This window comes from Salmo salar, chromosome 09 (genome assembly GCF_965601325.2).
Source record: "Salmo salar chromosome 09, fSalSal1, whole genome shotgun sequence".
Taxonomy (NCBI): domain Eukaryota; kingdom Metazoa; phylum Chordata; class Actinopteri; order Salmoniformes; family Salmonidae; genus Salmo; species Salmo salar.
Window position 1 is genome coordinate 24,503,801 of NC_138299.1, and position 26,645 is coordinate 24,530,445.

Consider the following 26,645-nt stretch of genomic DNA (forward strand, 5'->3'; position numbering starts at 1 on the left):
GTCATTTCATGGGGCTTTGAATAAAATGTTGCAGGCCTTTTACAACACCCATTCCATTTGCCACAATGCGAATCATTGTATTTGGAATACATATTGGCTTATAGAACAAAAACAGTTCTGGGTGCCGCAGTAAAGGTATTACAGGGAATACTCACTAGGGTCTGTAGAATGTATATATGGTGTCATTTCATGGGTCTCTCAATAATACCGATTGTTGCTGGCCTTTTACTCCACCCATTCCGTTGGTAATATTCTTACTACCACTGAAAAACAAGTCAAATGTTATAATGAAGCCCATTCTATCTGGACGGAATGTCTCAACTTCCCCCAACACCTGCCTTTAAAACTAGAATCCTCAGTTGCTACGTCCATTTTTTAAAAACTTGTATTTAATTTTTGTATATTAATGATATACAGGTATCTGCCTAAATAAAAGAAACATCAACATAAAGTGTTTTAGGGTGTTGGGCCACCACGAGCCAGAACAGCTTCAATGCACCTTAGCATAGATTATACACGTGTCTGGAACTCTATTGGAGAGATGAAACGCCATTCTTCCACTAGAAATTCCATCATCATAGTGTGTTGTGGAAAACGCTGTCCCGGGCGCCGCTCCAGAAACTCCCATACGTGTTAAAATGGGTCTGGTGACTGAGACGGCCATGACATATGGTTTACATCGTGTTCATGCTCATGAAGGCTATAAGGACACGCTTGACAACCGATATTTTATGTCAGAATTCATTAAAATTAGGGTAAAGTTTGGCTGTCGGTTTAAGCGTCAACTGTGTCCTTATAATCTCCCCAGCAAGCTAGCTAACGGTATGCATAGTTGTTTAGGGCTACATAAAGGAGCTCTATTCGAGAGTGTGAGTACGCAGTCAGGTGAAATCGGAGAAAAGATCTCCGTGCAGTGCTTGGTCACCACTTCAGCATGAACAACCAGCCGAACGGGGAATGGACAGCTAGCTATCAGGCTAGCTAACTAGCTAGGTGAAATTCAAAGAGGACACGTGCTAGCTGGTAGCTATACATTTTATTTAACTTTTTATGGATTTATTCAGAGAATTTGCTGTGTATTTGCTCCTCCTCGAGCTTTGTCATCATCCTAGTGAATGTATTTAGAAACCACAAGCTAAGTAATGCCTTGCTTTATGTGGCGCATCTCTAGAAATTAACGTTAGGCTAGCTGCATTTCCGAAGAGACTATGGGGGGCTTTTGGTAAATGTTCGTTTAGGTAGTTAACAGTCATTTAAAATTCAGATAAGTTTAGCTAGTTAGACATCATTGTTATGGCTATAACTACTAGTTTGCTACTGCTAGCTAGAGACGTTGCAGCTTGCGAGTCATCTTATTGGTTATGGCTAACTAGCTAAGTTAGTACGTCCCGTTTCCTCACATGGCCAGGCTAATACGAAATACAAAGTCATTTCTCCCTCCCCTCTAGGTTCGTGTGGGACGACAGTTTCCTGTTTTCGCCAGTGTCCAGGTTGATTCGACCGTAACTTCTGGATTGTGAACACGCGAGGTGGAGATGCAGACTTTTTTGAAAGGCAGAAGAGTGGGTTACTGGCTCAGCGAGAAGAAGATGAAGAAGCTGAATTTTCAGGCCTTTGCTGATTTGTGCAGGTAGGCTACTGTATGTGCTGACAACAATGTAGCTACTGGTGGTTACATTTCAGTCTACTGTACAGTAGTTACAGTCCTGGAGGGATACAGCCAGCAATCTGGTGCGAGATACATTGTAGTAGCTAGTACTAGTAGTGGTGTAGCTATTTGTTACAAATATCCAGTCTTAAAAACATGGGTAATCACTTCTTTAAATGTGCCCAAATGGCGCTACTATTGTATTATGACCTCAAGAACCAAGTGTTGCATCCATCATTTCTTGTTTTAACTGATTATATTTTGGAGGAGTACACATTTTGAACATTAATTGAAGAGGATATTACATAAATTCAGTGTGAGCTCGAGCTCAATTTGCATCTATCATGTAACAGTGTCTGCTGGCCGTTTTGGAGCACTGTTGGGGACAAGTGATAGGCCAAGTGCATTTCTCAGTGTCTCTGAAGAGACTGCATTTTTCTGTAGGAAACAATCACAGGGATTGTAGTGACTTGAGCAACTCGAGCCTGCTGTGAGGTTGCCCGTTGGGCAGGTTATGAACAATAAATAAAAACATTTGAAAATAATTTCATTAGTCAGTTTTCTTTCTGGTTTTGTGAAAAAAGCTACTTAGAATTTTCGGCTAAGTGATCATAATCTTCGGGCAACCAAAATCAATCAGATTTAGTGATTGATTGGCGGAGTAAATAAGTGGCTGTCGGTTATGTTTTAGAAATGATGGGTTTTAACTGTCATCTCATTAATCCCATGCTCTCTGTGACCTGTATCCTTTTAAGAGGCATATTTAAATTTGTCCTTTTCATGGTTGACTCAGTATCATGTTAGATGTGGTATCCATCCACCTGCCTTTTACTCTCCTGTGTTTAGTGTTGCACGCTATACTGAAACTTTTTTTTTTGATACTAGAAAATTAAAAACGTTTCGGTACTATAATTTGTTACTTTCGGTAGTTCTGTCAAATGTGTCTCAAGGACCAAGTCAGTCTATCAGTGCAGCCGACTTAATATAGTGCGCACCGTTTCTTCTCCATTTACTCATTGCTAGCCTGCACTGGGAGTCTGGGCTGCATCATGTTAACTTATGTGCAGCATGAGTTGGGAGCTAACACACTTGAGTAATGTGACATGCATGCAAAAGATTAAAACTGTTCGCAAAACAATGTCCATACTAGCTAGAACCTTTACAATGGAAGAAGATGCCTTTAGTTTCCAGCTTTGTAGGCTAACTTTATTTTCTAGCTGACAGCTAACGCTAACATCAATTCACTACCCTAGCACTTTGTGATAACTCCATAACTCAAAATAAGCTGATTTCAAAGCTGATTGCCAACAACTTTATTCATTCACCCAAAGTTATCGCCTCAGCCTGCCTCGTGAATGATGTCATTACTGGTTAGAGACAAGGCGGCAGGTAGCCTAGTGGTTAGAGCGTTGGGCCAGTAACCAAAAGGTTGCTGTATCGAATCCCCGAGCCGACAAGGTAAAAATCTGTCATTCTGCCCCTGAACAAGGCAGTTAACCCACTGTTCCTAGGCCGTCATAGTGAAGAACAAATTCTTATTTACAGACTTGCCTAGTTAAATAAAATACCTTTGGCTGATTAGAAGGAGGAAGTTAGAAGCTAACGTTGAACGGAGCCTGACCTCAGCAGGAGCATTTAACTGAAATTTAAGCTAGCTATAATCAAAAGATGGGGTACTATAAGTTCTCATAACACAAATACCTTTTCTTTATAGAGAGTAGTGAGACAGACAGTGGTGAGTCAGGCTGCAATGAAGGAGGCAAAGGAGATACACAGAGAGAGGAAGTGTTGAAGCAACCAGGGAGAGAGGTTAGTAGTACAGTGGTTCCCAAACTTGGGGTAAATAAGTAGTGAAACACGTATTATTGAGTAGAACATGCAAGGTAGTGATGAATAGTATGTTTATTTTATTTTTTGTGGTTGTGGTGATATACTGCCATCTGTTGGGAACTAGAAACAATTTCATAATAGGAACTATTACAAATGGATGCTTGCATATTAATGCTTGAAAAAGTAATTAAAGTCCTTGAATTTGTCTTGACACTGTGTACGAACTCTGAATGGATTTTCACCTCACAAGGGGGCTGATAAGCAACCTGATTGAGCCAGCACAGATTACGACGATGTAATCCACCAAACATTTTTAATCTCTTCCTAACACTCCAACCAAAATATTTCCTCTGGAGGATTGCTCAGGTGTAATATGTAGGCTATAGGGTGGGGAGGTGCTGTTATGTATGGTGTGTGTAGGCCAAGGATGGGCTTGGATTACTTGTAGGAACAATCAAATGTTACGCGTCTTGCCTACTCTCATGGAAAATATAGTTCAGGAACGTGACAGGAACAAGTTGTTTCATGTAGTACTAGGTCGCGGGTTACCTCCTTGCTGTACTGTCTACTCCACGAAATGTTGGTTTGGAATGTGCATGGTGGCGTTGGCCTAACATACTCAACCTTCATGGTTGCTGCTAGCTGTAGTTCATGTTGCGGTCAATGGCCTGGAGTATAATTTCAGTTTGACAAAGTGAAGATGTGTCTAGGAATTCCTGTTTGGTTTCATTATCCGGTCACGCAAACACTTTTACCTCATATCTGATGACAGGTGAGCTATTCTGCTCTGTCTCTCCTAGTTCTTCTTTTGTAGTGGGTTTTCCCTGCAATGTGCTTCTTCGGAAAATATTAATTTCTTATTTGAAGAAGGTGAAACATCCTTGTTATCTATTTCTGTTCCTGTATTGTAAAAAACAATGTGTTTTCATTTGCGTGCACACAGTGCAGGACACTATGCAACTGTACTGCAGTATTTCTGTGACATTGGAATTATAAAGTTAGCTCTCCAGTGTTGACATTACCATTGGGTGTGTTACACATTAGGTGTAAGCTCCACGCTCACCCACATGAGGGGAAATCAAGTTCTGGTAGTTTTAGACATTAACAAGATTGGCTCAGTCTCCTAGTCACTAATTGCTGTATTTAATTGAAGTTATATACTAACCACGTTTATTTTCATATGCACCTAAAAGGTTTATGACACACAGTAATTAGTGTTAGATCAATGTCTGTTTCAGCCAGTAGAGTATGTCTGTCCCCAACATCTGCCTAGACTCTATTCAGCCCTCCTCACAAGAGTGCATCTGGGACACTGAGTGTTCCAAAATGGAGGTGGTCCTGGAGAGCTGTCTGGGCCAGCTGGTTGTGGGGAGATCCCCGCTGGTCAGAGATGAGGTGTGGTGACGCTGTTGCCGTAAAGGACTCCTGCTTTAATAATGCCCATAAGCTGGCAGAACTGTTTACCTTTTATTAGGGAAATGAAATGACTGTCTGGACCACCTGCCTCTGGACACAAGGGAAGCTCTGTCACTTCCTCCTGTCAGGACAGGGTTAGGGGGATCTCTCACTCTGGATGCACACACAGGCGAACGGAATAAAGATCTGTTCTTTTTGGACTAGTATTCCCCTGACCTCTCACCATCCTGCCATCCTATTGGCTTGATGGAGAATTTGTTGTGAACATTAACTGTGTGTGTGCGCGTGAGCTTTTGTATGACTTTGTTTAAATGTGTGATTTGTAGGAGAGCGATTTAAAAGTTGACATCACCCTGCACTATCAACTACTTCCTCGTGTGTCAAGCCCAAACAAAAAGCTTGGCCTTGGCAACTCTGCTTGCCTTATTAATCTTCCCTCCTTTCCTTTCGTCGCATGGACCAGGCAACAATATGAGAGTGCTGCCTATCTCTGAGCTAGGCTGAAACCAATGACCCCATTCACACCCCATGAAACGTGCTAGCTGCAGTATTAAATATCCACATTGTTGTAAATCAGTGAATGGCTGCTCTACTGTTACCATGGGGCTGTGACCTGGGCGCAACTGTGTTATTTTAGGTTATTTTTGTTGGCCATTTTTACCTACTATTGAGTGACGTGAACCTCCGATGCTTTTAGTAGTCTCATTCAATGCTCTATTTCAACTTCATAGAGAGAGGACCCCACACTCAGAGAACCCAGTCTGAGGCCCATCAGCACTTTAATATCACCAGCTCTGTGGAAGATGCCATGTCTCTTCCTGTTTGCGTTTGGACCTCGTGCTTTCATTATAGAGAAATATTTGATCTAGACAATGGCTCCCATCAACCCAGTGGGTTTCTACATGTCCCATTAACCTCTCTGCCTTGACAGATTGAACCACTTTTATTGAAACAATAGAAGCATGCCTAAGAACAGCACTTAGCTGTGGTATATTGGCCATATACCACACCACTTGTACCTTTTTTATTGCTTGAATTGGGACCATGCATAGGCTATATCAGGGTAAGGCAACCCTGTTGTTCCTGGAGTGCCACAGGTATTGCAGGATTTTGTTCCAACTAGGCACAACACCTGGCCAACTGAGCTAATTGATCAGTTCAGTGATTGCCTAAATTCAACACACCTGGTCTTCCAGGTCGGTTCAATCAAAAACATGAAGTGCCTGGGGCGGTTGCCTACCGCTGGGCTATATGCATGGTCCAATATGTTAAAATAATTTTTACCAATATGTTATTGGGCTCATTTCTGGAGGTGAAAATTATATTTTAGATGCTGTCAGAATAATGTTTCATTTGGGAGCAATATGTCCTTTTAAAAAAAAAAAAAGTCACCAGAACTGGGCTTCTCATTCCTTTTTCATAAACGTATATGTATTTTTGTTCCTTCTGTTTTTCTCCCCAGTTTCGTGGTATCCAATTGGTAGTTAGTCTTGTCTCAACCATGCTGCATTGCTTCTTGACACAATGCCCACTTAACCCGGAAGGCAGCCGCACCAATGTGTCAGAGGAAACACCGTAAACCTGCCGTGTCAGCTTGCACTGCGCCCGGCCAGCCACAGGAGTCGCTAGTGCGCGATGGGACAAGGACATCCCTGCCAGCCAAACCCTCCCCTAACCCGGACGATGCTGGGCCAATTGTGTGCCGCCCCATGGGTCTCCCGGTCGCGGCTGGTTGCGACAGAGCCTGGACTTGAACCCAGAATCTCTAGTGGCACAGCTAGCACTGCGATGCAGTGCCTTAGACCATTGCGCCATTTGGGACGCTACATAAAAATTCTGCGGGAGGCACCACGGACACCCAAAACACTTAAGAATATATATGTATAGGAAACACTGTGCGTAGCCTAGTGTTCATGCTCTCACCGACGTTTGTATGTTCAGATTAGTTGGACTTGCATGTTCACTACTTGACGACTCCTAAGATATTTGGATCACTATTGTTTTTGATAAGTACGGAAAACATCCACTTTTATACTACTTTTGCTTGTTTGGGCAGACTGAGGTGGATTTGAAAGACTGTCAAGTCTTTTAGAGGAGCATTGTGGTTTATTACGTTAGAACCGCTGGAAGTCTCTTGCACAAACGCCACTGAGGATTTCTCTTGTTGGCTGTCTGCACGTTGCCAGGCAACCCATTTTTTTTTTTAGATTGCGCTTTGGGTAAAAAACAATCTTTCAAAAGTAAAGACATTCCCTGTCCCTGGACTCTGACTAAAGCAGATGGAGCTTATTTAGCCTTAACAGCGATATATTTATGAATTCCTGTAACAAATTCATATTCTATTCTTCAATGTTATGCCACTGTGGTTTACATTCCCAGAATTAAGATTTACCGTGTGTGCTAAATTGAAACAATAATGCCAAAGTCTGTTACATTTAATATTATCCACTACATGCATAAGTGGAACAGTTGAGTAGCCCTATGCCATTGTCAGTATGTTTTGTGAGACAGACTCAGGACTCTTAGTGGTGGGGGGGGTGCATGCACTTTCTATTTTGGTTTCCTTGCTGGCCATCTCTGCCCTTGATGTCCATAACCTTTGATGGTGTGAGATTCCCCATGTGATTGGGAGCCACTACAGAACACTAGAACATACTTTGGTGTGTGGTGACACAATGGTGTCTTTTCATTCTGTTGTAATATGTAACACTGCAGGCGAAAGTGAATTTGTTTTAATGTCTGCCGATGTGTCCGGTTAATCTGTTGGAGTTGCGGCAGTGCTCGCTCTTTACCACCTCCGCGTTTTGATGTTTAAATAATGAATGAATGTATTTTGATTTATTTTTTCTTCTCATCTGTCTTTCAGGAAAAGAGGAATAGAAGTAGTCCAGGTAAGTTCAATAAGACTTATAAACTAAATTATTGGGTACGCTTTTTTTTCACACATTTGTACCTTTTTTTTTTTAAAATGGAGATTAAAAGCTTCTGGAACACGTGGTTTCAACACGCTTGGAAAGTTTAGGGTTTATCGGTAATATAATGCTGATGGAATAGCCTATCCCTAGATTTTTTTATTTTTTTACACGCCATATAATTTGTTCCTGTTGCCTGACAGAGATCTGGTGTTTGTGCCCAGAGAATGTTGTGTTATGCTGGTTTGTACTGTATGAGGCAGAGGGGGCATGGTTCATTTTGCAGGGGTTTCGAGGGGACATTAATGCAGAATTCTACGTCTTTCACACAGGATAAAAGATGCATAAATATTTAGCTGCGTTTTTGTTTTCTGCTCTGCATCAGACTCATTGTGCTTCAGTTACATCTCCACTTGAGTGAGAATTCAGACAACGCTCTACTTTTTTCTCCGGTACTTTTCTCAATGTAACCTACTTTTCTCTGGTAAAATCTACGATTAACTTAAAGCAAAACATTTAGGAAATGTAGCTGGCTACATTCTTTCTATGATAAACATTAGAAATATAATGGCGGTGCTGAGTTTTTGCAAAGAATTGACTGGCTTTTTCATTGTAGGCTAAGCTCATTTACTTGTGGCTTCTAGCCAAATAGCTGTTTTCTGCCAAATGTGTCGCAGTCATGTATTTTCTGTGAACGAAAACTATAGTTGCAGGAGCCTGATCACTCCATTGAATAAAAAAAAATACTTTGAATATAATACAATATAAATGGTTTAAGACACAATTTTATTGGTTTGCGTTGTTCAAAATGCAGATTTCTTAACTCTAACGTGACCCTTGGGGAGAAAGGAAGCACTGGGGGAAGAACAAGACTGATGAGCACAGTAAGCCACCCTCCTCCACTTATCCATCCAGGAGCCTGGCCTATCAGACAGTGCAAGTATACAGTGCATTCGGAAAGTGTTCGGACCCCTTGACCTTTTCCACATTTTACATTACGTTACAGCCTTATTCTAAAATGTATTAAATAGTTTTTTTTCTCAATCGACACACAATAGCCCATAATGACAAAGCAAAAACAGGTTTTTAGACATTTTTGCTAATTTATAAAAAACTGAAATATCACATTTACATAAGTATTCAGACCCTTTACTCAACTTTGTTGGAGTACCTTTGGCAGTGATTACAGCCTTGTGTCTTGGGTATGACGCTACAAGCTTGGCACACCTGTATTTGGGGAGTTTCTCACATACCTCTGCAGATCCTCTCAAACTCTCAGGTTGGATGGGGAGCGTTGTCGCAAAGCTATTTTCAGGTCTCCCCAGAGATGTTCGATCAGGTTCAAGTCCGGGCTCTGGCTGGGCCACTCAAGGACATTCAAAGACTTGTCCAGAAGCCACTCCTTTGTTGTCTTGGTTGTGTGCTCAGGGTTGTTGTCCTGTTGGAGTTGAACCTTCGCCCCAGTCTTGGGTCCTGAGCGCTCTGTTCATCTTTACCTCGATCCTGACTAGTCTCCCAGTCCCTACCAGTGAAAAACATACCGCAGCATGATGCTGCCACCATGCTTCACCGTAGGGATGGTGCCAGTTTAACTCCATACGTGACGCTTGGCATTCAGGCCAAAGAGTTCAATCTTGGTTTCATCAGACCAGAGAATCTTGTTTCTCGGTCAGAGAGTCCTATAGGTGCCTTTTGGAAAACTCCAAGCGGGCTGTCATGTGCCTTTTACTGAGGAGTGGCTTCCTTCTGGCCACGCTATGATAAAGGCCTGATTGGTGGAGTGCTGCAGAGATGGTTGTCCTTCTAGAAGATTCTCCCATATCCACAGAGGAACTCTGGAGCTCTGTCAGAGGGACCATCGGGTTCTTGGCCACCTCCCTTACCCATGGCCCTTCTCCCCCGATTGCTCAGTTTGGCTGGGTGGCCAGCTCTAGGAAGTCTTGTTGGTTCCAAACTTTTCAATTTAATGATGGAGGCCACTGTGTTCTTGGGGGGCCTTAATTGCTGCAGTATTTTTTTTTTGTACCCTTCCCCAGATCTGTGCCTCGACACAATCCTGTCTCGGAGCTCTATGGACAATTCCTTTGACCTCATGGCTTGGTTTTTGCTCTGACGTGCACTGTCAACTGTGGGACTTTATGTAGACAGGTGTGTGCCTTTCCAAATTAAGTCCAATCAATTGAATTTACCACAGGTGGGACTCCAAGTTGCAGAAACATCTCAAGGATGATCAATGGAAACAGCATGCACCCGAGCTCAATTTTAAAGTCTCATAGCAAATGGTCTGAATAATTATGTAAATAAGGCATTTACATTTTTAGATTTTTTTTTAATACATTTGCAAAAATGTCTAAACCTGTTTTCGCTTTGTCATTATGGGGTATTGTGTGTAGATTATAACATTTTAGAATAAGGCTGTAACATAACAATGTGGAAAAGTCAAGGGGTCTGAATACTTTCCGAAGGCACTCTAGGTAGCTGCTGAGTGGGTGTATGAAAATGAGTCAGCTAATTGGGCAGATGTATTGCCTCTCAAGATTGTTTTGCGTGGCTGATTGGGCTGCACAACGTGTTGATAAGCCAGCGACGTACCGGTGTTGTATTAACGTGCCTGCCGACTTGAAGTGCTTCTTACTGGGTATCACGGTTGTGACCATGGCGGTAGCTAACGTGGCAAAAAAAGGATCACATTTTTATTTCAATTAGGATAGCAGCCTACACAAATAACTAATATTGATAACCATCTAGCTGTCACCTTGATTCATACAGTTCGTAGGTTTACATACACTTAGGTTGGAGTCATTAAAACTCGTTTTTCAACCACTCCACAAATTGGAGTGTTAACAAGTGTTCTTGTTAACAAACTATAGTTTTGGCAAGTCGGTTAGGACATCTACTTTGTGCATGACACAAGTAATTTTTCCAACAATTGTTGACAGACAGATTATTTCACTGTTCCACAATTCCAGTGGGTCAGATGTTTACATACACTAAGTTGACTGTGCCTGTAAACAGGTTGGAAAATTACAGAAAACGATGTCATGGCTTTAGAAGCTTCTGATAGGCTAATTGACATCATTTGAGTCAATAGGAGGTGTACCTGTGGATGTATTTCAAGGCCTACCTTCAAACTCAGTGCCTCTTTGCTTGACATCATGGGAAAATCAAAAGAAATCAGCCAATACCTCAGAAAAAAAACAAAAACATTTTAGACCTCCACAATTCTGATTCATCCTTGGGAGCAATTTCCAAACACCTGAAGGTACCACGTTCATCTGTACAAACAATAGTACGCAAGTATAAACACCATGGGACCACGCAGCCGTCATACCGCTCAGGAAGGAGACGCGTTCTGTCCCCTAGAGATGAACGTACTTTGGTGCAAAAATTGCAAATCAATCCCAGAACAACAGCAAAGGACCTTGTGAAGATGCTGGAGGAAACGGGTACAAAAGTATCTATATCCACAGTAAAACAAGTCCTATATCGACATAACCTGAAAGGCCGCTCCGCAAGGAAGAAGCCACTGCTCCAAAACCGCCATTAATAAAAAGCCAGACTAACTGCACATGGGGACAAAGATCGTACTTTTTGGAGAAATGTCCTCTGGTCTGATGAAACAAAAATAGAACTGTTTAGCCTTAATGACCATTGTTATGTTTGGAGGAAAAAGGGGGAGGCTTGCAAGCCGAAGAACACCATCCCAACCGTGAAGCACAGGGGTGGCAGCATCATGTTGTGGGGGTGCTTTGCTGCAGGAGGGACTGGTGCACTTCACAAAATAGATGGCATCATGAGAAAGGAAAATTATGTGGATATATTGAAGCAACATCTCAAGACATCAGTCAGGAAGTTGACTTCTATGGGACACAGCCAGTGGAAAATTAAAAAACAACAAAGTCATAATTCAACTTTCTCAAACATACGACTATTTTACACCATTTTAAAGATGCACTTCTCGTTAATCTAACCACATTGTCCGATTTCAAAAAGGCTTTACAGCGAAAGCAAAACATTAGTTTATGTTTGGAGAGTACATAGACAAAAATAATCACACAGCCATTTTCCAAGCAAGGACATGTGTCAATAAAACCCAAAACACAGTGAAATGAAGCACTAACCTTTAACGATCTTCATCAGATGACACTCCTAGGACATTATGTTACACAATACATGTATGTTTTGTTCGATAAAGTTCATATCTATATCCAAAAACAGCATTTTACATTGGCGCGTGATATTCCGAAAATGTATTCCCACCAAAACGGCCGGTGACTATGCACATCAATTTACAAAAATACTCATCATACACGTTGACAAAATACATAACAATTATTTTAAGAATTATAGATACAGAACTCCTTTATGTAACCGCTGTGTCAGATTTTAAAATAGCTTTATGGAGAAAGCACATTTTTCAATATTGAGTACATAGCTCAGCCATCACGGTGAGCTATTCAGACACCCGCCAAGTTCGGGGCAACCTAAACTCAGAATTAGTATTAGAAATATTGTATTACCTTTGCTGATCTTTGTCAGAATGCACTCCCAGGACTGCTACTTCCACAAGAAATGTTGTTTTTGTTTGAAATAATCCATATTTATGTCCAAGTACCTCCGTTTTGTTCGTGCATTCAGGTCACTATCCAAAGAGTGACTCGCGAGCGCGGAACGAGAGACAAAGTCAAAATGTTCCATTACTGTACTTAGAAGCATGTCAAACGCTGTTTAAAATCAATCTTTATAGTATTTTTTACGTAAAATTGCGATAATATTCCAACCGGACAATAGCATATTCATTCAAGAAGAAAAAGGAGGGGCGCTTGCGGGACCGAGCATATCCAATCCCTTTGTTGCCAGGCAGACCACTCAGTAACTGAGCTCCTATTATCTGCCCAGTGACAGGAAAATGCTCAAACCACTTTCTGAAGGCTTTAGACAGCCAATGGAAGCCTTAGGAAGTGCAATGTCACCCCACAGACACTGGAGCTTCGATAGAGAATCAAAAGAAGAACTACAATTCTCAGACTTTTCACTTCCTGCTTGGATTTTTCTCAGGTTTTTGCCTGCCATATGAGTTCTGTTATACTCACAGACACCATTCAAACAGTTTTAGAAACTTTAGAGTGTTTTCTATCCAAATCTACTAATAATATGCATATTCTAGTTTCTGGGCCAGAGTAGTAACCTGTTTAAATTGGGTACGTTTTTCATCCGGCCGTGAAAATACTGCCCCCTAGCCCAGACAGGTTAAAGCTTGGTCGCAAATGGGTCTTCCAAATGGACAATGACCCCAAGCATACTTCACAAGTTGTGGCAAAATGGCTTAAGGACAACAAAGTCAACGTATTGGAGTGGCCATCACAAAGCCCTGACCTCAATCCTATAGAAAATTTGTGGGCAGAACTGAAAAAGCGTGTGTGAGCAAGGAGGCCTACAAACCTGACTCAGTTACACGAGCTCTGTCAGGAGGAAGTTGCCAAAATTCACCCAACTTATTGTGGGAAGCTTGAGGAAGGCTACCTGAAACTTTTGACCCAAGTTAAACAATTTTAAAGGCAACGCTACCAAATACTAATTGATTGTATGTAAACTTCTGACCCCTGACTGACCTCAATCAAGGAATTTTTACTAGGAGTATATGTCAGGAATTGTGAAACTGAGTTAAAAAAAAAAAAAAATGATTTGGCTAAGGTGTATGTAAAACATCCGACTTCAACTGTACATGCGGTCTACAACTCTATGGGCAGGGTGTGAATGGCAACAACACTGGGACGCCTTTCGCTCCCCTTTGACAAGCACTCCTGTCTGTCAAAGGCGTGGGGAGTAACTACCTAGTAGCTAATATCAGGGTGACGGTCACAGTAAGCACACACTTACAACGCATGAAGCAACAGTACACCCATCATCCAATACTTTGAATAAAAATAAACAATTGTCAGTTTTATAACAAAAAATGTACTATTTGTGTTAAACTAATGGTAAAATTCGACGCAGATTCATCCTCTGGCTTAACAGAAGTCCAAACTGTTGCGATTGGTAGCCCAATGTACGGTAGTTGCATGGTAAACGGAAGGATTAAAAAGAACAGCTCAATTAAAACAGTCTAACCTACAGTGGAGCGCTTTCGACACCAACTAATTTCCTTTCGACACACCCACTTGCCCATACTCCGGTTGCCATATTGGGATGCAGCTAGCCCATTCTCAGACCGCATGGACGTTTCCACTTCTTTATGATATGACACAGTCGTTGATGTCCAACCTTCCCAAATCTCCCTCAATCAGGTCCTCTCCAGGTGCTGAATAGAATTATCTAGAGAGAGGGTTCGGGGGGGGGGGGTAGTTTACACACCCTACTCCCAGATATTTCACAGATATTCTACTGTAAATGGCCGGTGGAGGAAACTGTACATATTTCCTCCGTCCCCTCATGGATGCCTCTTCTCTAAGCTAACCTCCCCAATGTCGTTTTCTGTATGTCTGTGAGGATGCAGGAGCAACATGCGCACCACCAATCATGGGCTTCCTGCCTGGGGACTCTGTGTTCAGTGTATTGTGGTGCGAATCGTCACATCTCAGGACATTTCAACAACCAAACTTCTGTATTCCCATTCGGGAGGACATTACCTTTTTGTCTTTCATTGAGGGAAACACTAGTGACCAACCTTTTTGTAATGTGCACACACGTTTATTTTATTTAACTAGGCAAGTCAGTTAACACATTCTTACTGTGTGCTTTGGGAACCTTTAACAGAATGTGACTAGCAGAACGGGTGTTGTATGTGGAGGATGAGGGCTGCAGTAGATATCTCAGATAGGGGGAGGGAGGCCTAAGAGGGTTTTATAAATAAGCATCAACCAGTGGGTCTTGCGACGGGTATACAGAGATGACCAGTTTACAGAAGAGTGCAGTGACGTGCTGAGAGAAGGACAGTGTACCGTCTCCCATACTCCCAAGTACTTGTATGAGGTGACTACCTCAAGCGCTAAACCCTCAGAGGTACACAGTACTGTCTTTTATTGATAGCGGTTATGATATCGTTTAGGACCTTGAGTGTGGCTGAGGTGCACCCATGACCAGTTCGGAAACCAGATTGCATAGTGGAGAAGGTACGGTGGGATTCGAAATGGTCTGATCTGTTTGTTAACTTGGCTTTCGAATATTTTAGAAAGGCAGGGCAGGATGGATATAGGTCTAGAACAGTTTGGGTCTAGCGTGTCACCTCCTTTGAAGAGGGGGATGACCGCGGCAGCTTTCCAATCTTTGGGGTTCTCAGACGATACGAAAAGAGGTTGAATAGGCTAATAATAGGGGTTGCAACAATTTCGGCAGATCATTTTAGAGAGGGTCCAGATTGTCTGTCTAGCCCAGCTGATTTGTAGGGATCCAGATTTTACAATTCTTTCAGAACATCAGCTCTCTGGATTTTATCCTAATGTTAGAATGTAGAATATAAACTAGATATAGGCTATTGTGGGTTGAGTAGGCTAAATAATTACAACCAAATTGCCCTAATTAAACTAATGATAATGGAGGCTTAATTAGACAAAATAACAATTATATCGTGTGAATGACTAAGTGTCATTCAATCGTTATATTTACTAAGCCTTTCAAATGGGATACTAAGTCGTTCAAACAAATTCCAAGATTTTAGTATTTATTGGGCTTCTGTAGCTTGAAGAGGAAATGGAGAGCTATTTATCTCCCTGCCTCCTCTCTGCCTCTCCTTTTGTGCTGTTTTTCTATGCCGTCTTTTGTGTTCTTATGTTCTTTTTCTTTCTTTTTTTTGTCTTTTTTTTTCTGAAGATATCTTCAGCACACCCAGACGGAAAGATGTCCTGGGAATTGTCCCAAAGTAAGCAGCGCTTTGTTTCTGAGCGCTCTCAACCCTCATGGGAGGCCAGCAGATCGTTACAGCCCAGAGCCTGTGGCGCCCACACCCCTCTCGCCTCTTAATACACTGACCACACACACACACACGGTTCTTTACAACCACCAGGGCTATCTTTGTCCTCTCCCATGCTCAGACTCAGCTGTTTCTCATAATTTTAGCTGTGCTGTCACTAGAGCTGGGACAATAAACAGAAAATTATTGACACTGACCATAGCGATCACTTGTCACAGGCATTTTGCTAATATCGTTCATTATGGTAACCTATGCTCGAGCAATGTGAAGTTTGAAATAGAATATGGTTGATAATATGGTTGACTATTAATGGGACAATTGATGACCACAACCATCAAACTAGTAGTTCCGTGCCCACATGAAAATCGAATTAGCATAATACAGAACTCCCCATTAAAAATCTGTCCGTTTAAGCTAGAGATTTGTTTTTTCGCATTGGATGCTTCTCAATCCACCGCATCCGCCTATGTTGTGCTTCTGCGGTAAAAGGTGACAGAGCTAGAGCGGTATTTTTCTTCTCACAAAATCGTCTGTAGCATCCAAATGGTTTGGCCTACAAACTATTATGAACTCTATGGAAAGATGAGACTAACATGATCGTGTTCTCCGTTTTGCTTTACGACCCCCCCACAAGCATCTTGGGACTCGTCTGAAGTCGGTTCAGCCAATCTACCAACTTCTGTTGGTAGATTGTGTGACTTCCGGCGCCGACAGAGATGGCCGCCTCGCTTCGCGTTCCTAGGAAACTATGCAGTGTTTTTAAAAAAAATGTATTTATATATATATATATTTTTTTTTACATTGTTACCCCAGGAAATCTTAGGTTTTATTACATACAGTCGGGAGGAACTATTGGATATAAGAGCAACGTCAACTCACCAACATTACGACCAGGAATACGTCTTTTCCAAAGCGGATCCTCTGTTTGGCCCACCACCCAGGACAATGGATCGGATCCCAGCCGGGGACCCAAAACAACAGCAGACGGAGCGGTCTTCTGGTCAGGCTCCGTAGACTGGCGCACCGCTCTCGAGCATACTACTCGCCAATGTCCAGTCTCTTGACAAGGTAGATGAAATCCGAGCAAGGGTTGCCTTCCAGAGAGACATCAGAGACTAACGTTCTTTGTTTCACGGAAACATGGCTCACTTGAGACACGCTATTGGAGTCGGTACAGCCACCTAGTTTCTTCACGCATCGCGCCGACAGAAACAAGCATCTCTCTGGTAAGAAGAAGGGCGGGGGTGTATGCCTTATGATTAACCTCTCTAGGGTATGTGGGACGAAATCGTCCCACCTACTCAACAGCCAGTGTAATCCCGTGGCGCGATATTCAAATACCTTAGAAATGCTATTACTTCAATTTCTCAAACATATAACTATTTTACACCATTTTAAAGACAAGACTCTCCTTTATCTAACCACACTGTCCGATTTCAAAAAGGCTTTACAACGAAAGCAAAACATTAGATTATGTCAGCAGAGTACCCAGCCAGAAATAATCAGACACCCATTTTTCAAGCTAGCATATAATGTCACATAAACCCAAACCACAGCTAAATGCAGCACTAACCTTTGATCTTCATCAGATCACACTCCTAGGACATTATGTTATACAATACATGCATGTTTTGTTCAATCAAGTTCATATTTATATCAAAAACCAGCTTTTTACATTAGCATGTGACGTTCAGAACTAGCATTCCCACCGCAAACTTCCGGTGAATTTACTAAATTACTCACGATAAACATTCACAAAAAACATAATTATTTTAAGAATTATAGATACAGAACTCCTTTATGCAATCGCTATGTCCGATTTTAAAATAGCTTTTCGGCAAAAGCACATTTTGCAATATTCTGAGTAGATAGCTCGCCATCACGGGCTAGCTATTTTCACGGGCTAGCTCACCAAACTCAGATTTACTGTAAGAAAAATGTTATTACCTTTGCTGTTCTTCGTCAGAATGCACTCCCAGGACTTCTACTTCAATAACAAATGTTGGTTTGGTTCAAAATAATCCATAGTTATGTTCAAATATCCTCTGTTTTGTTCGTGCGTTCAAGACACTATCCGAATGGTAAAGAAGGGTGACGCGCACAACGCATTTCGTGACAAAAAAAAATCTAAATATTCCATTACCGTACTTCGAAGCATGTCAACCGCTGTTTAAAATCAATTTTTATGCCATTTTTCTCGTAAAAAAGCGGTAATATTCCGACCGGGAAACCCTGTTTTCGTTCAGACTAAAAATCTAAAATGGACTCTTTTCGTGCATGTGTGCCCGTCTCATTGTTCTCTGATCGACCACTATCCAAATGCGCTACTGTTTTTCAGCAATGGGCTGCAAAGTCATCATTCAACGTTCTGTCGCCTTCTGACAGCCTATGGGAGCCGTAGGAAGTGTCACGTTACAGCAGAGATCCTCAGTTTTCCATAAAGAGTGTAGAAGGCCAAGAAATGGTCAGAGAGGGCACTTCCTGTAAGGAATCTTCTCAGGTTTTTGCCTGCCATATGAGTTCTGTTATACTCACAGACACCATTCAAACAGTTTTAGAAACGTTAGGGTGTTTTCTATCCAAATCAAACAATTATATGCATATTCTAGTTTCTGGGCAGTAGTAATAACCAGATTAAATCGGGTACGTTTTTTATCCGGCCGTGCAAATACTGCCCTCTACCCTAGAGAGGTTAACGAGACGTGGTGTGATCATAACAACATACAGGAACTCCAGTCCTTTTGTTCACCTGACTTAGAATTCCTCACAATCAAATGCTGGCAAAACCCTGGATCATTGTTATTCTAACTTTCGTGACGTATATAAGGCCCTACCCCGCCCTCCTTTCGGAAAAGCTGACCACAACTCCATTTTGTTGCTCCCAGTATATAGACAGAAACTAAAACAGGAAGCACCCGCGCTCAGGTCTGTTCCACACTGGTCCGACCAATCGGATTCCACGCTTCAAGATTGCTTCGATCACGTGGACTGGGATGTGTTCCGCATAGCGTTGAACAACAACATTGATGAATACGCTGATTCGGTGAGCGAGTTTATTAGCAAGTGCATCGGTGATGTTGTACCCACAGCATCTATTAAAACATTCTCCAACCAGAAACCGTGGATTGATGGCAGCATTCGCACAAAACTGAAAGCGCGAACCACTGCTTTTAATTAGGGCAAGGTGACCGGAAACATGACCGAATGCAAACAGTGTAGCTATTCCCTCCGCAAGGCAATCAAACAAGCTAAGCGTCAGTATAGAGACAAAGTGGAGTCGCAATTCAACGGCTCAGACACGAGAGGTATGTGGCAGGGTCTACAGTCAATCGCGGACTACAAAAGAAAAACCAGCCCCGTCGCGGACCACGATGTCTTGCTCCCAGACAGACTAAACAACTTCTTTGCTCGCTTTGAGGACAGTACAGTGCCACTGACACGGCCCGCTACCAAAACCTGCAGGCTCTCCTTCACTGCAGCCAACGTGAGTAAAACATTTAAACGTGTTAACCCTCGCACGGCTGCAGGCCCAGATGGCATCCCCAGTCGCATCCTCAGAGCTTGCGCAGACCAGCTGGCTGGTGTGTTTACAGACATTCAATCATCCTTATCCCAGTCTGCTGTTCCCACATGCTTCAAGAGGGCCACCATTGTTCCTGTTCCCAAGAAAGCTAAGGTATCTGAGCTAAATGACTACCGCCCCGTAGCACCCACTTCCGTCATGATGAAGTGCTGTGAGAGACTAGTCAAGGACCAGATCACCTCCACCCTACCTGACACCCTAGACCCACTCCAATTTGCTTACCGCTCCAATAGGTCCACAGTCGCAATCACACTGATTGCAATCACACTGCACACTGCCCTAACCCATCTGGACAAGAGGAATACCTATGAAAGAATGCTGTTCATCGACTACAGCTCAGCATTTAACACCATAGTACCCTCCAAACTCGTCATTAACCTCTCTAGGGTAGGTGGGACGAAATCGTCCTGCACTATTCAACAGCCAGTGACACATCAGAGCGCCAAAATTAAAACCACAAAATGTCATAATTCAAAGTTCTCAAACATAGGACTATTTTACACCATTTGAAAGATAAGTCTCTCGTTAATCTAACCACACTGTCCGATTTCAAAAAGGCTTTACAGCGAAAGCAAAACATTAGATTATGTTAGGAGAGTACATAGTCAGAAATAACCAGACACCCATTTTTCAAGCTAGCATATAATGTCACAAAAACCAAAAACACAGCTAAATGCAGCACAAACCCTTGATCTTCATCAGATGACACTCCTAGGACATTATGTTATACAATACATGGATGTTTTGTTCAATCAAGTTCATATTTATATCAAAAACCAGCTTTTTACATTAGCATGTGATGTTAAGAACTAGCAACTAGCATACACACCGCAAACTTCCGGTGAATTTACTTAATTACTCACGATTAACGTTCACAAAATACATAATTATTTTAAGAATTATAGATACAGAACTCCTTTTATGCAATCGCGGTGTCAGATTTTAAAATAGCTTTTCGGTGAAAGCACATTTTGCAATATTCTGAGTAGATATCACGGCTAGCTAATTTGACACCCACCAAGTTTGGCCCTCACCAAACTCAGATTTACTATAAGAAAAATTGGATTACCTTTGCTGTTCTTCGTCAGAATGCACTCCCAGGACTTCTACTTCAACAACAAATGTTGTTTTGGTTCGAAATAATCCATAGTTATATTGAAATAGCTCCATTTTGTTCGTGCGTTCAGGTAACTATCCGAAGGGTGACGCGCGGGCGCATTTCGTGACAAAAAAATTCAAAATATTCCATTATCGTACTTCGAAGCATGTCAAACGCTGTTTAAAATACATTTTAATGCTATTTTTCTCGTAAAATAGCAATAATATTCCAACCGGGCGACGTATTCGTTCAAAGACTGAAAGAACAAAATGGAGAATTCACATGAACGCGGATCTCCAGTGTCACTGTCCCCAGGCAGGCCAGTAACAAACTCTGCTGCTGTTTTTCGCCCAGAGACTGCAGAGCTCTCATTCCACTTTCTGGCGCCTTCTGAGAGCCAATGGAAGCCATAGAAAATGTCACGTTACAGCAGAGATGCTGTATTTTTGATATAGAACCTAGGACAACAAATTGTCAGACAGGGCGCTTCCTGCATGGAATCTTCTCAGGTTTTGGCCTGCCATATGAGTTCTGTTATACTCACAGACACCATTCAAACAGTTTTAGAAACTTTAGTGTTTTCTATCCAAATCTACTAATTATATGCATATTCTAGTTTCTGGGCAGGAATAGTAACCAGATTAAATCGGGTGCGTTTTTTTTATCCGGCCGTGCAAATGCTGCTCCCTAGCCCCAACAGGTTAAGCTCGAGACCCTGGGTCTCGACCCCGCCCTGTGCAACTGGGTCCTGGACTTCCTGACGGGCCGCCCCCAGGTGGTGAGGGTAGGTAACAACATCTGCACCCTGCTGATCCTCAACACTGGGGCCCCACAAGGGTGCGTTCTCAGCCCTCTCCTGTACTCCCTGTTCACCCACGACTGCATGGCCATGCACGCCTCCAACTCAATCATCAAGTTTGCAGACGACACTACAGTGGTAGACTTGATTGCCAACAACGACGAGACGGCCTACAGAGAGGAGGTGAGGGCCCTCGGAGTGTGGTGTCAGGAAAATAACCTCACACTCAATGTCAACAAAACAAAGGAGATGATCGTGGACTTCAGGAAACAGCAGAGGGAGCACCCCCCATCCACATCGACGGGACAGAAGTGGAGAGGTTGGAAAGTTTTTTTTATTTTTAATTTTAAGTTCCTCGGCGTACACATCACGGACAAACTGAAATGGTCCACCCACACAGATAGCGTGGTGAAGAAGGCGCAGCAGCGCCTCTTCAACCTCAGGAGGGTGAAGAAATTCAGCTCATCACCAAAAACACTCAAACCTTTACAGATGCACAATCAAGAGCATCCTGTCGGACTGTATCACCGCCTGGTACGGCAACTGCTCCGCCCATAACCTTAAGGCTCTCCAGAGGGTAGTGAGGTCTGCACATTGCATCACTGGGGGCAAACTACCTGCCCTCCAGGACACCTACACCACCCGATGTCACAGGAAGGCCAAAAAGATCATCAAGGACAACAGCCACTCGAGCCACTGCCTGTTCACCCCGCTATCATCCAGAAGGCGAGGTCAGTACAAGTGCATCAAAGTGGGGACCGAGAGACTGAAAAACAGCTTCTATCTCAAGGCCATCAGACTGTTAAACAGCCATCACTAACATTGAGTGGCTGCTGCCAACATACTGACTCAACTCTAGCCACTTTAATAATGGAAAAATTGATGTAATAAATGTATCACTAGCCACTTTAAACAATGCCACATATGTTTACATACCCTACATTACTCATCTCATATGTATATACTGTACTCTATACCATCTACTGCATCTTGCCTATGCCGTTCGGCCATCACTCATTCATATTTGTATGTACATATTGTTATTCATTCCTTTACAATTGTGTGTGTATAAGGTAGTTGTTGTGAAATTGTTAGATTACTTGTGAGATATTACTGCATGGTCAGAACTAGAAGCACAAGCATTTCGCTACACTCGCGTTAACATCTGATAACCATGTGTATGTGACAAATAAAATTTGATTTGATTTATGTCTAACTTCCAAACAGTTTGGGCTGCACACTAATATGACCCCTCTGTGGAAAGGTGAGACTCTCTCACGAACATGTTCATGTCGGTTCTGTTTTGCTCTAGAACACCCTACAGGCCTCACGACTCATCTTAAGGTCCCTCGGTACCAATTGAAAAAACGAATGGAAGTGTATATATGGACACTGTTTAGTGCCAAAAATCTGAGGTTAAATACATGCATACAGTACCAGTCAAAAGTTTGGACACACCTACTCATTCCAGGGTTTTTATTTTTACTATTTTCTGCATTGTAGAATAATGGGGAAGACATCAAAACTATGAAGTAACACGTATGAAATCGTGTAGTAATTGGAAAAAGTGTTAAACAAATGTAAATATATTTTAGATTGGAGATTCTTCAAAGTAGCCACCCTTTGCCTTGATGACAACTTTTCAGACTCTTGGCATTCTCTCAACCAGCTTCACCTGGAATTATTTTACAACAGTCTTGCTGAGCACTTGTTGGCTGCTTTTCCTTCACTCTTCATTCCAACTCATCCCAAACCATCTCAATTGGGTTGAGGTCGGGTGATTTGTGGAGGCCAGGTAGGTGAGTAGGTGTGTCCAAACCTTTGACTGGTACTGTATATCTCTCAGATATAGGACAGACACTTCAGAACAAACTTCCTTTAGATTTTTTTGTGGTGGGGGGACTAGGTTGTTCAGTGTAGTGAATCTGGTATTCAATGCGTTTGTATGGGATAATGGCAGTAAAGCCCAAAAATAATTTTTCCGCCCCAAAAAAATGTGTCTATTTTTTTTTGATACTTTAAGGGGTCTAACATGCTGGCCACACCGCTCGCGTTACAAAGTTAATTTACACAAACATGTTATTCAATAATTTCATCCAAACTGCTTGTGTGTTGCAAGGCCTTAAAATAGGACTTGGTTCTATTTTTGTCGCTTGATGCGCTGTAAGTTCCGCCTCTCCCATCTCTTCATTGGCTTTTAGGAGCATATACCCACGTGGGTGATTCTGAAAACTGAGCTGAAGTCAACACTCCAGTCCAGGTGTTGGTTAATGGATCTTAGTTAGTTGCCAAATGCCATATAATGTCCACAGAAGAAGGAGAGATTACTAGAAATGCTCCAAATTTCCCCTTTTATCTGTGGATTAATTGTCGAAGTAGAGAACACACGATTTTGTGTGACCCAAAATGGGTCAGAATTCTACAAAGATCCCTGAAAAAAAGAACCTTGTGCCTTTTAAGGTAAAATAACAACCCAATGTTTATATCCAAGGACAAATTAGCTAGCAACAGCAAGCTAGCTGAATGTCCATGAATGTTTCATGCCTTTCGACCTGACCCCAAATTAATATAGTTGGTTCAGAGTTTGTTTTGATATTTCAACCTGCTTGTCCTGATCCCGTGCCCAGTGTAGTCAGCATGTTAGAATTCAAAATCAAATAGCAAAATAATCCTTGGTATTACCTTCTTAAAACAACTTCCTTAGAATCCCCCTCCTCCGTCTTAGACATGGCTTAGACTCTTATGGGTTAAAGGATAATATATATATTTTAAAACATGGTTAACATTAATGTTTATAAATGTATTGTTCTATTTATCGGTATTGCATCAGTTCAGGCAGTTTATCACAATGTATTTTTGTCCATATGGCCCAGCTCTTGCTGTCACTGCCAATTGAGAGGGCACAGTGCAGACCGACACCTGCAGGTTTTGTTTTTGAGTCGGTGAGGGTGCGAGCTGCCAGGAAGATGAGCCCTGTGCCAGTCAGTGGCTCATGTAGCACGGCCGCCTCACGGGAGACAATGGCAGCCATTGTCATGCTCTGGCGTTGTTATGCTAGTCCATGTATAAAGCTGTCATCCCTTATTATAACAAGGGAGAGATGCTGTATTGGGAGGGAGTGTTACACAGCTAGAGAAACATGACAATGTCCTCTTGCAGGTCTGTGTGCTTTCCAGAGAAGTCTGTAAAAGCTCTAGATGGTAATGGGTGGAATCAGTCACAATATAGTGAGCCAGTCTGGTCCTGATAGGCCTGTTTGTTTTGAATTGGGAGTCTCTTCAATACTCCTTTTTGATAGAGTTACTGTACAAGGACAGCTCTTATCTGTGTTGCTCCTGTCTGGCTGTGTGGTGAATCTGAGGAAGAGGTGGTCTGATCAAGGTTAAACCCACTACACACACATACACACACACCACCTGTTCCAGCCCTCACTTGTGTCCTTGTAGTTTTCAAGCTGACCCTATTGCTGACCCTGTTTATAACAGCCAAGTTTTTTTTCTAGTAGACTGGTGGTAAACAACGTCAATAATGGCAACCAAAATAATCATATGCTATACTCCATTTTGCCTTGCATAAACATCTGTACAGTTCATTTTCCTGTGAACTGGGCTTTATCGTTCCCTTTTGATGCAGTGTTTGGGTAACTTTTACATTTTCAGTTTTTCTGTGAATAATACCTAATTCATGGGACTCACTGATTTAAAGGCTGACAAAAATTGGCTAGAGAATATTGCTCTATTTTAAGCTAAGGAGTTTGAACCTTTCCTGCTGAGAACCTTTCTGGGGCCATGATGGCCAGTTTCCTCCATAGGCCCACTAATTGTAATATCACTCATTTATTGGAGCAGAGCTTGCAATAAAGCAACATTTATGTCCCTGTTTTGAAAGTCAGTCAGTAATGTCAATGGCAGAGATTTAGGACATCTGGAGGGCATGGCAGCGATGTGACATCATGCTCTGTGAACAAACCTAAATCGGTCGGCCCTTAGGGAGCTCATTTCATATTTCCATTTCTAGTGTGGGAAAAACTTCAGGATTTCTCTGTAAGGGGGAAAAAGTCAGAGGAACCTTACTCTTCCTTCTCAGTCTTCATCCTTTTCATTCATATATCCACAATCTGTCCTTTCTTACTCTCTCCCTCTTGTCCTCCTCTGCCCTCCATTCATGCTAATCATTCTCTAAGTGATTTCCACAACCTCATCAATATTGACCTGTTTGCCCTGAGCTCATGAGAAGCAGCCTTCTCCCAAGGCCCGTACATTAGTCTGTATGTTTCGGAGCTGATCATATTAACCCACCAGACTTAGGGGAAGCCAATGTTCTCTGCTAGCAAGTGGAACTGGGCAAGGAAATGGCCAACGTTTGTGTTGCTGCCCAGGAAAAATGTTGTAAAATGTTTATCATGTGTTGAGTGCTAGGAAATTAAGTTAATTTCCTGGTTGTTACTGTATCTCTCCCACTGATCAAAAATAATAATTGTATATAATTTTAATTGAAGCCCACCGAGATTGATAAGACTCACTCCATAAAGCATTATGTAGCTGATATTCCTCTAGTCTATTGGGAGTAGCTACTAGTCAGAAGAATCCAACGTTTAATGAGTGATCTTTTGGATTTCATTTTACATCTTAGTTCAGGGACTCAGGAGTTTAATCGACTGCATACTTGAGGTAACCAGTTGGATGCCTATTGCTGTGATTGAACAATACCTGTGGGGTCTATGGGGAATACTGACTGACTGAGGGATTTTAGTGTCTTCACCCCACCCATTGGGTGTGGTTTGAATGTATAATTAGTAAGGATGCAGCTCTTGTCTATTTTATGAGCACAGAACATTAACAGGATTCCATCCCTTCAGGGAAGAAATGTTACTGTTCCACTCCTCCCTCCAGTCCCATTCCTCTGTAGCATGATCTTAGGAGGCCTATGTTTTTTTCACTCATGGTGAGGAAAAAAACTGCTTTTTATCTAGATCTCTGCCAGAGATGCTCATCTCTGACCTGTTTTGACCTCTAGCACTGTATCACCCCAGCCATCTGCCCTCTCCTGTGGACTTGGGTGAGGGTGAGACGCGTTGGCATGAGAGGGGTCTGGGAGCAGCAGGCCTTCAGTAATGAAGCCTTAGATGAGAGAACAGCACAGCAGTAGCATCCTTCCTCCGTCTCTCTCAGGCTTTAGGAGAGTCACTGGAGCACAGGCTCAGCAGCTGTCGTTTTCACTCCGCCCTGGAGTTCAGCTCAGCTTCTCAGTGATCTCAAACCTACAGTGAGAAATGAGTACGGGACTCCAGTCGTTAGGACAGTCAAAAAGCAGTGGCGACCAAAACTTGGTGCGTCATGAAGATGGCTTGTTTGAGTGCCGCCACACTCTGTGAGGTAGGAGAGAGCGAGGGAGACACTGCTGAGACATGAGTCCAATTACCCTTTGGCCCCAGGGAGGTGCAAGAACC

General features: G+C 42.4%; 2 protein-coding genes across 3 annotated transcripts in view; both read left to right on the forward strand.

Annotated features, from left to right (window-relative positions):
- Positions 1 to 643: 643 nt before the first annotated feature.
- Positions 644 to 26,645, forward strand: part of LOC123744603 (inositol-tetrakisphosphate 1-kinase) — a 62,002-nt gene continuing 36,000 nt past the window's right edge. The window contains exons 1-2 of one of the 2 annotated variants that reach the window (XM_045723498.2): positions 644 to 1,023; positions 7,761 to 7,785. The gene's annotated coding sequence lies outside the window, so the exon portion shown is untranslated. Of the gene's footprint in view, positions 1,024 to 1,448; positions 1,631 to 7,760; positions 7,786 to 26,645 lie in introns of those variants that run through there. The other variant, XM_045723499.2, reaches the window with a different exon arrangement.
- Positions 1,494 to 2,190, forward strand: itpk1 (inositol 1,3,4-triphosphate 5/6 kinase). Its single transcript, NM_001140858.2, is given in 1 exon segment — positions 1,494 to 2,190. A coding segment is annotated over 1 exon segment (99 nt). The 5' UTR covers positions 1,494 to 1,535; the 3' UTR covers positions 1,635 to 2,190.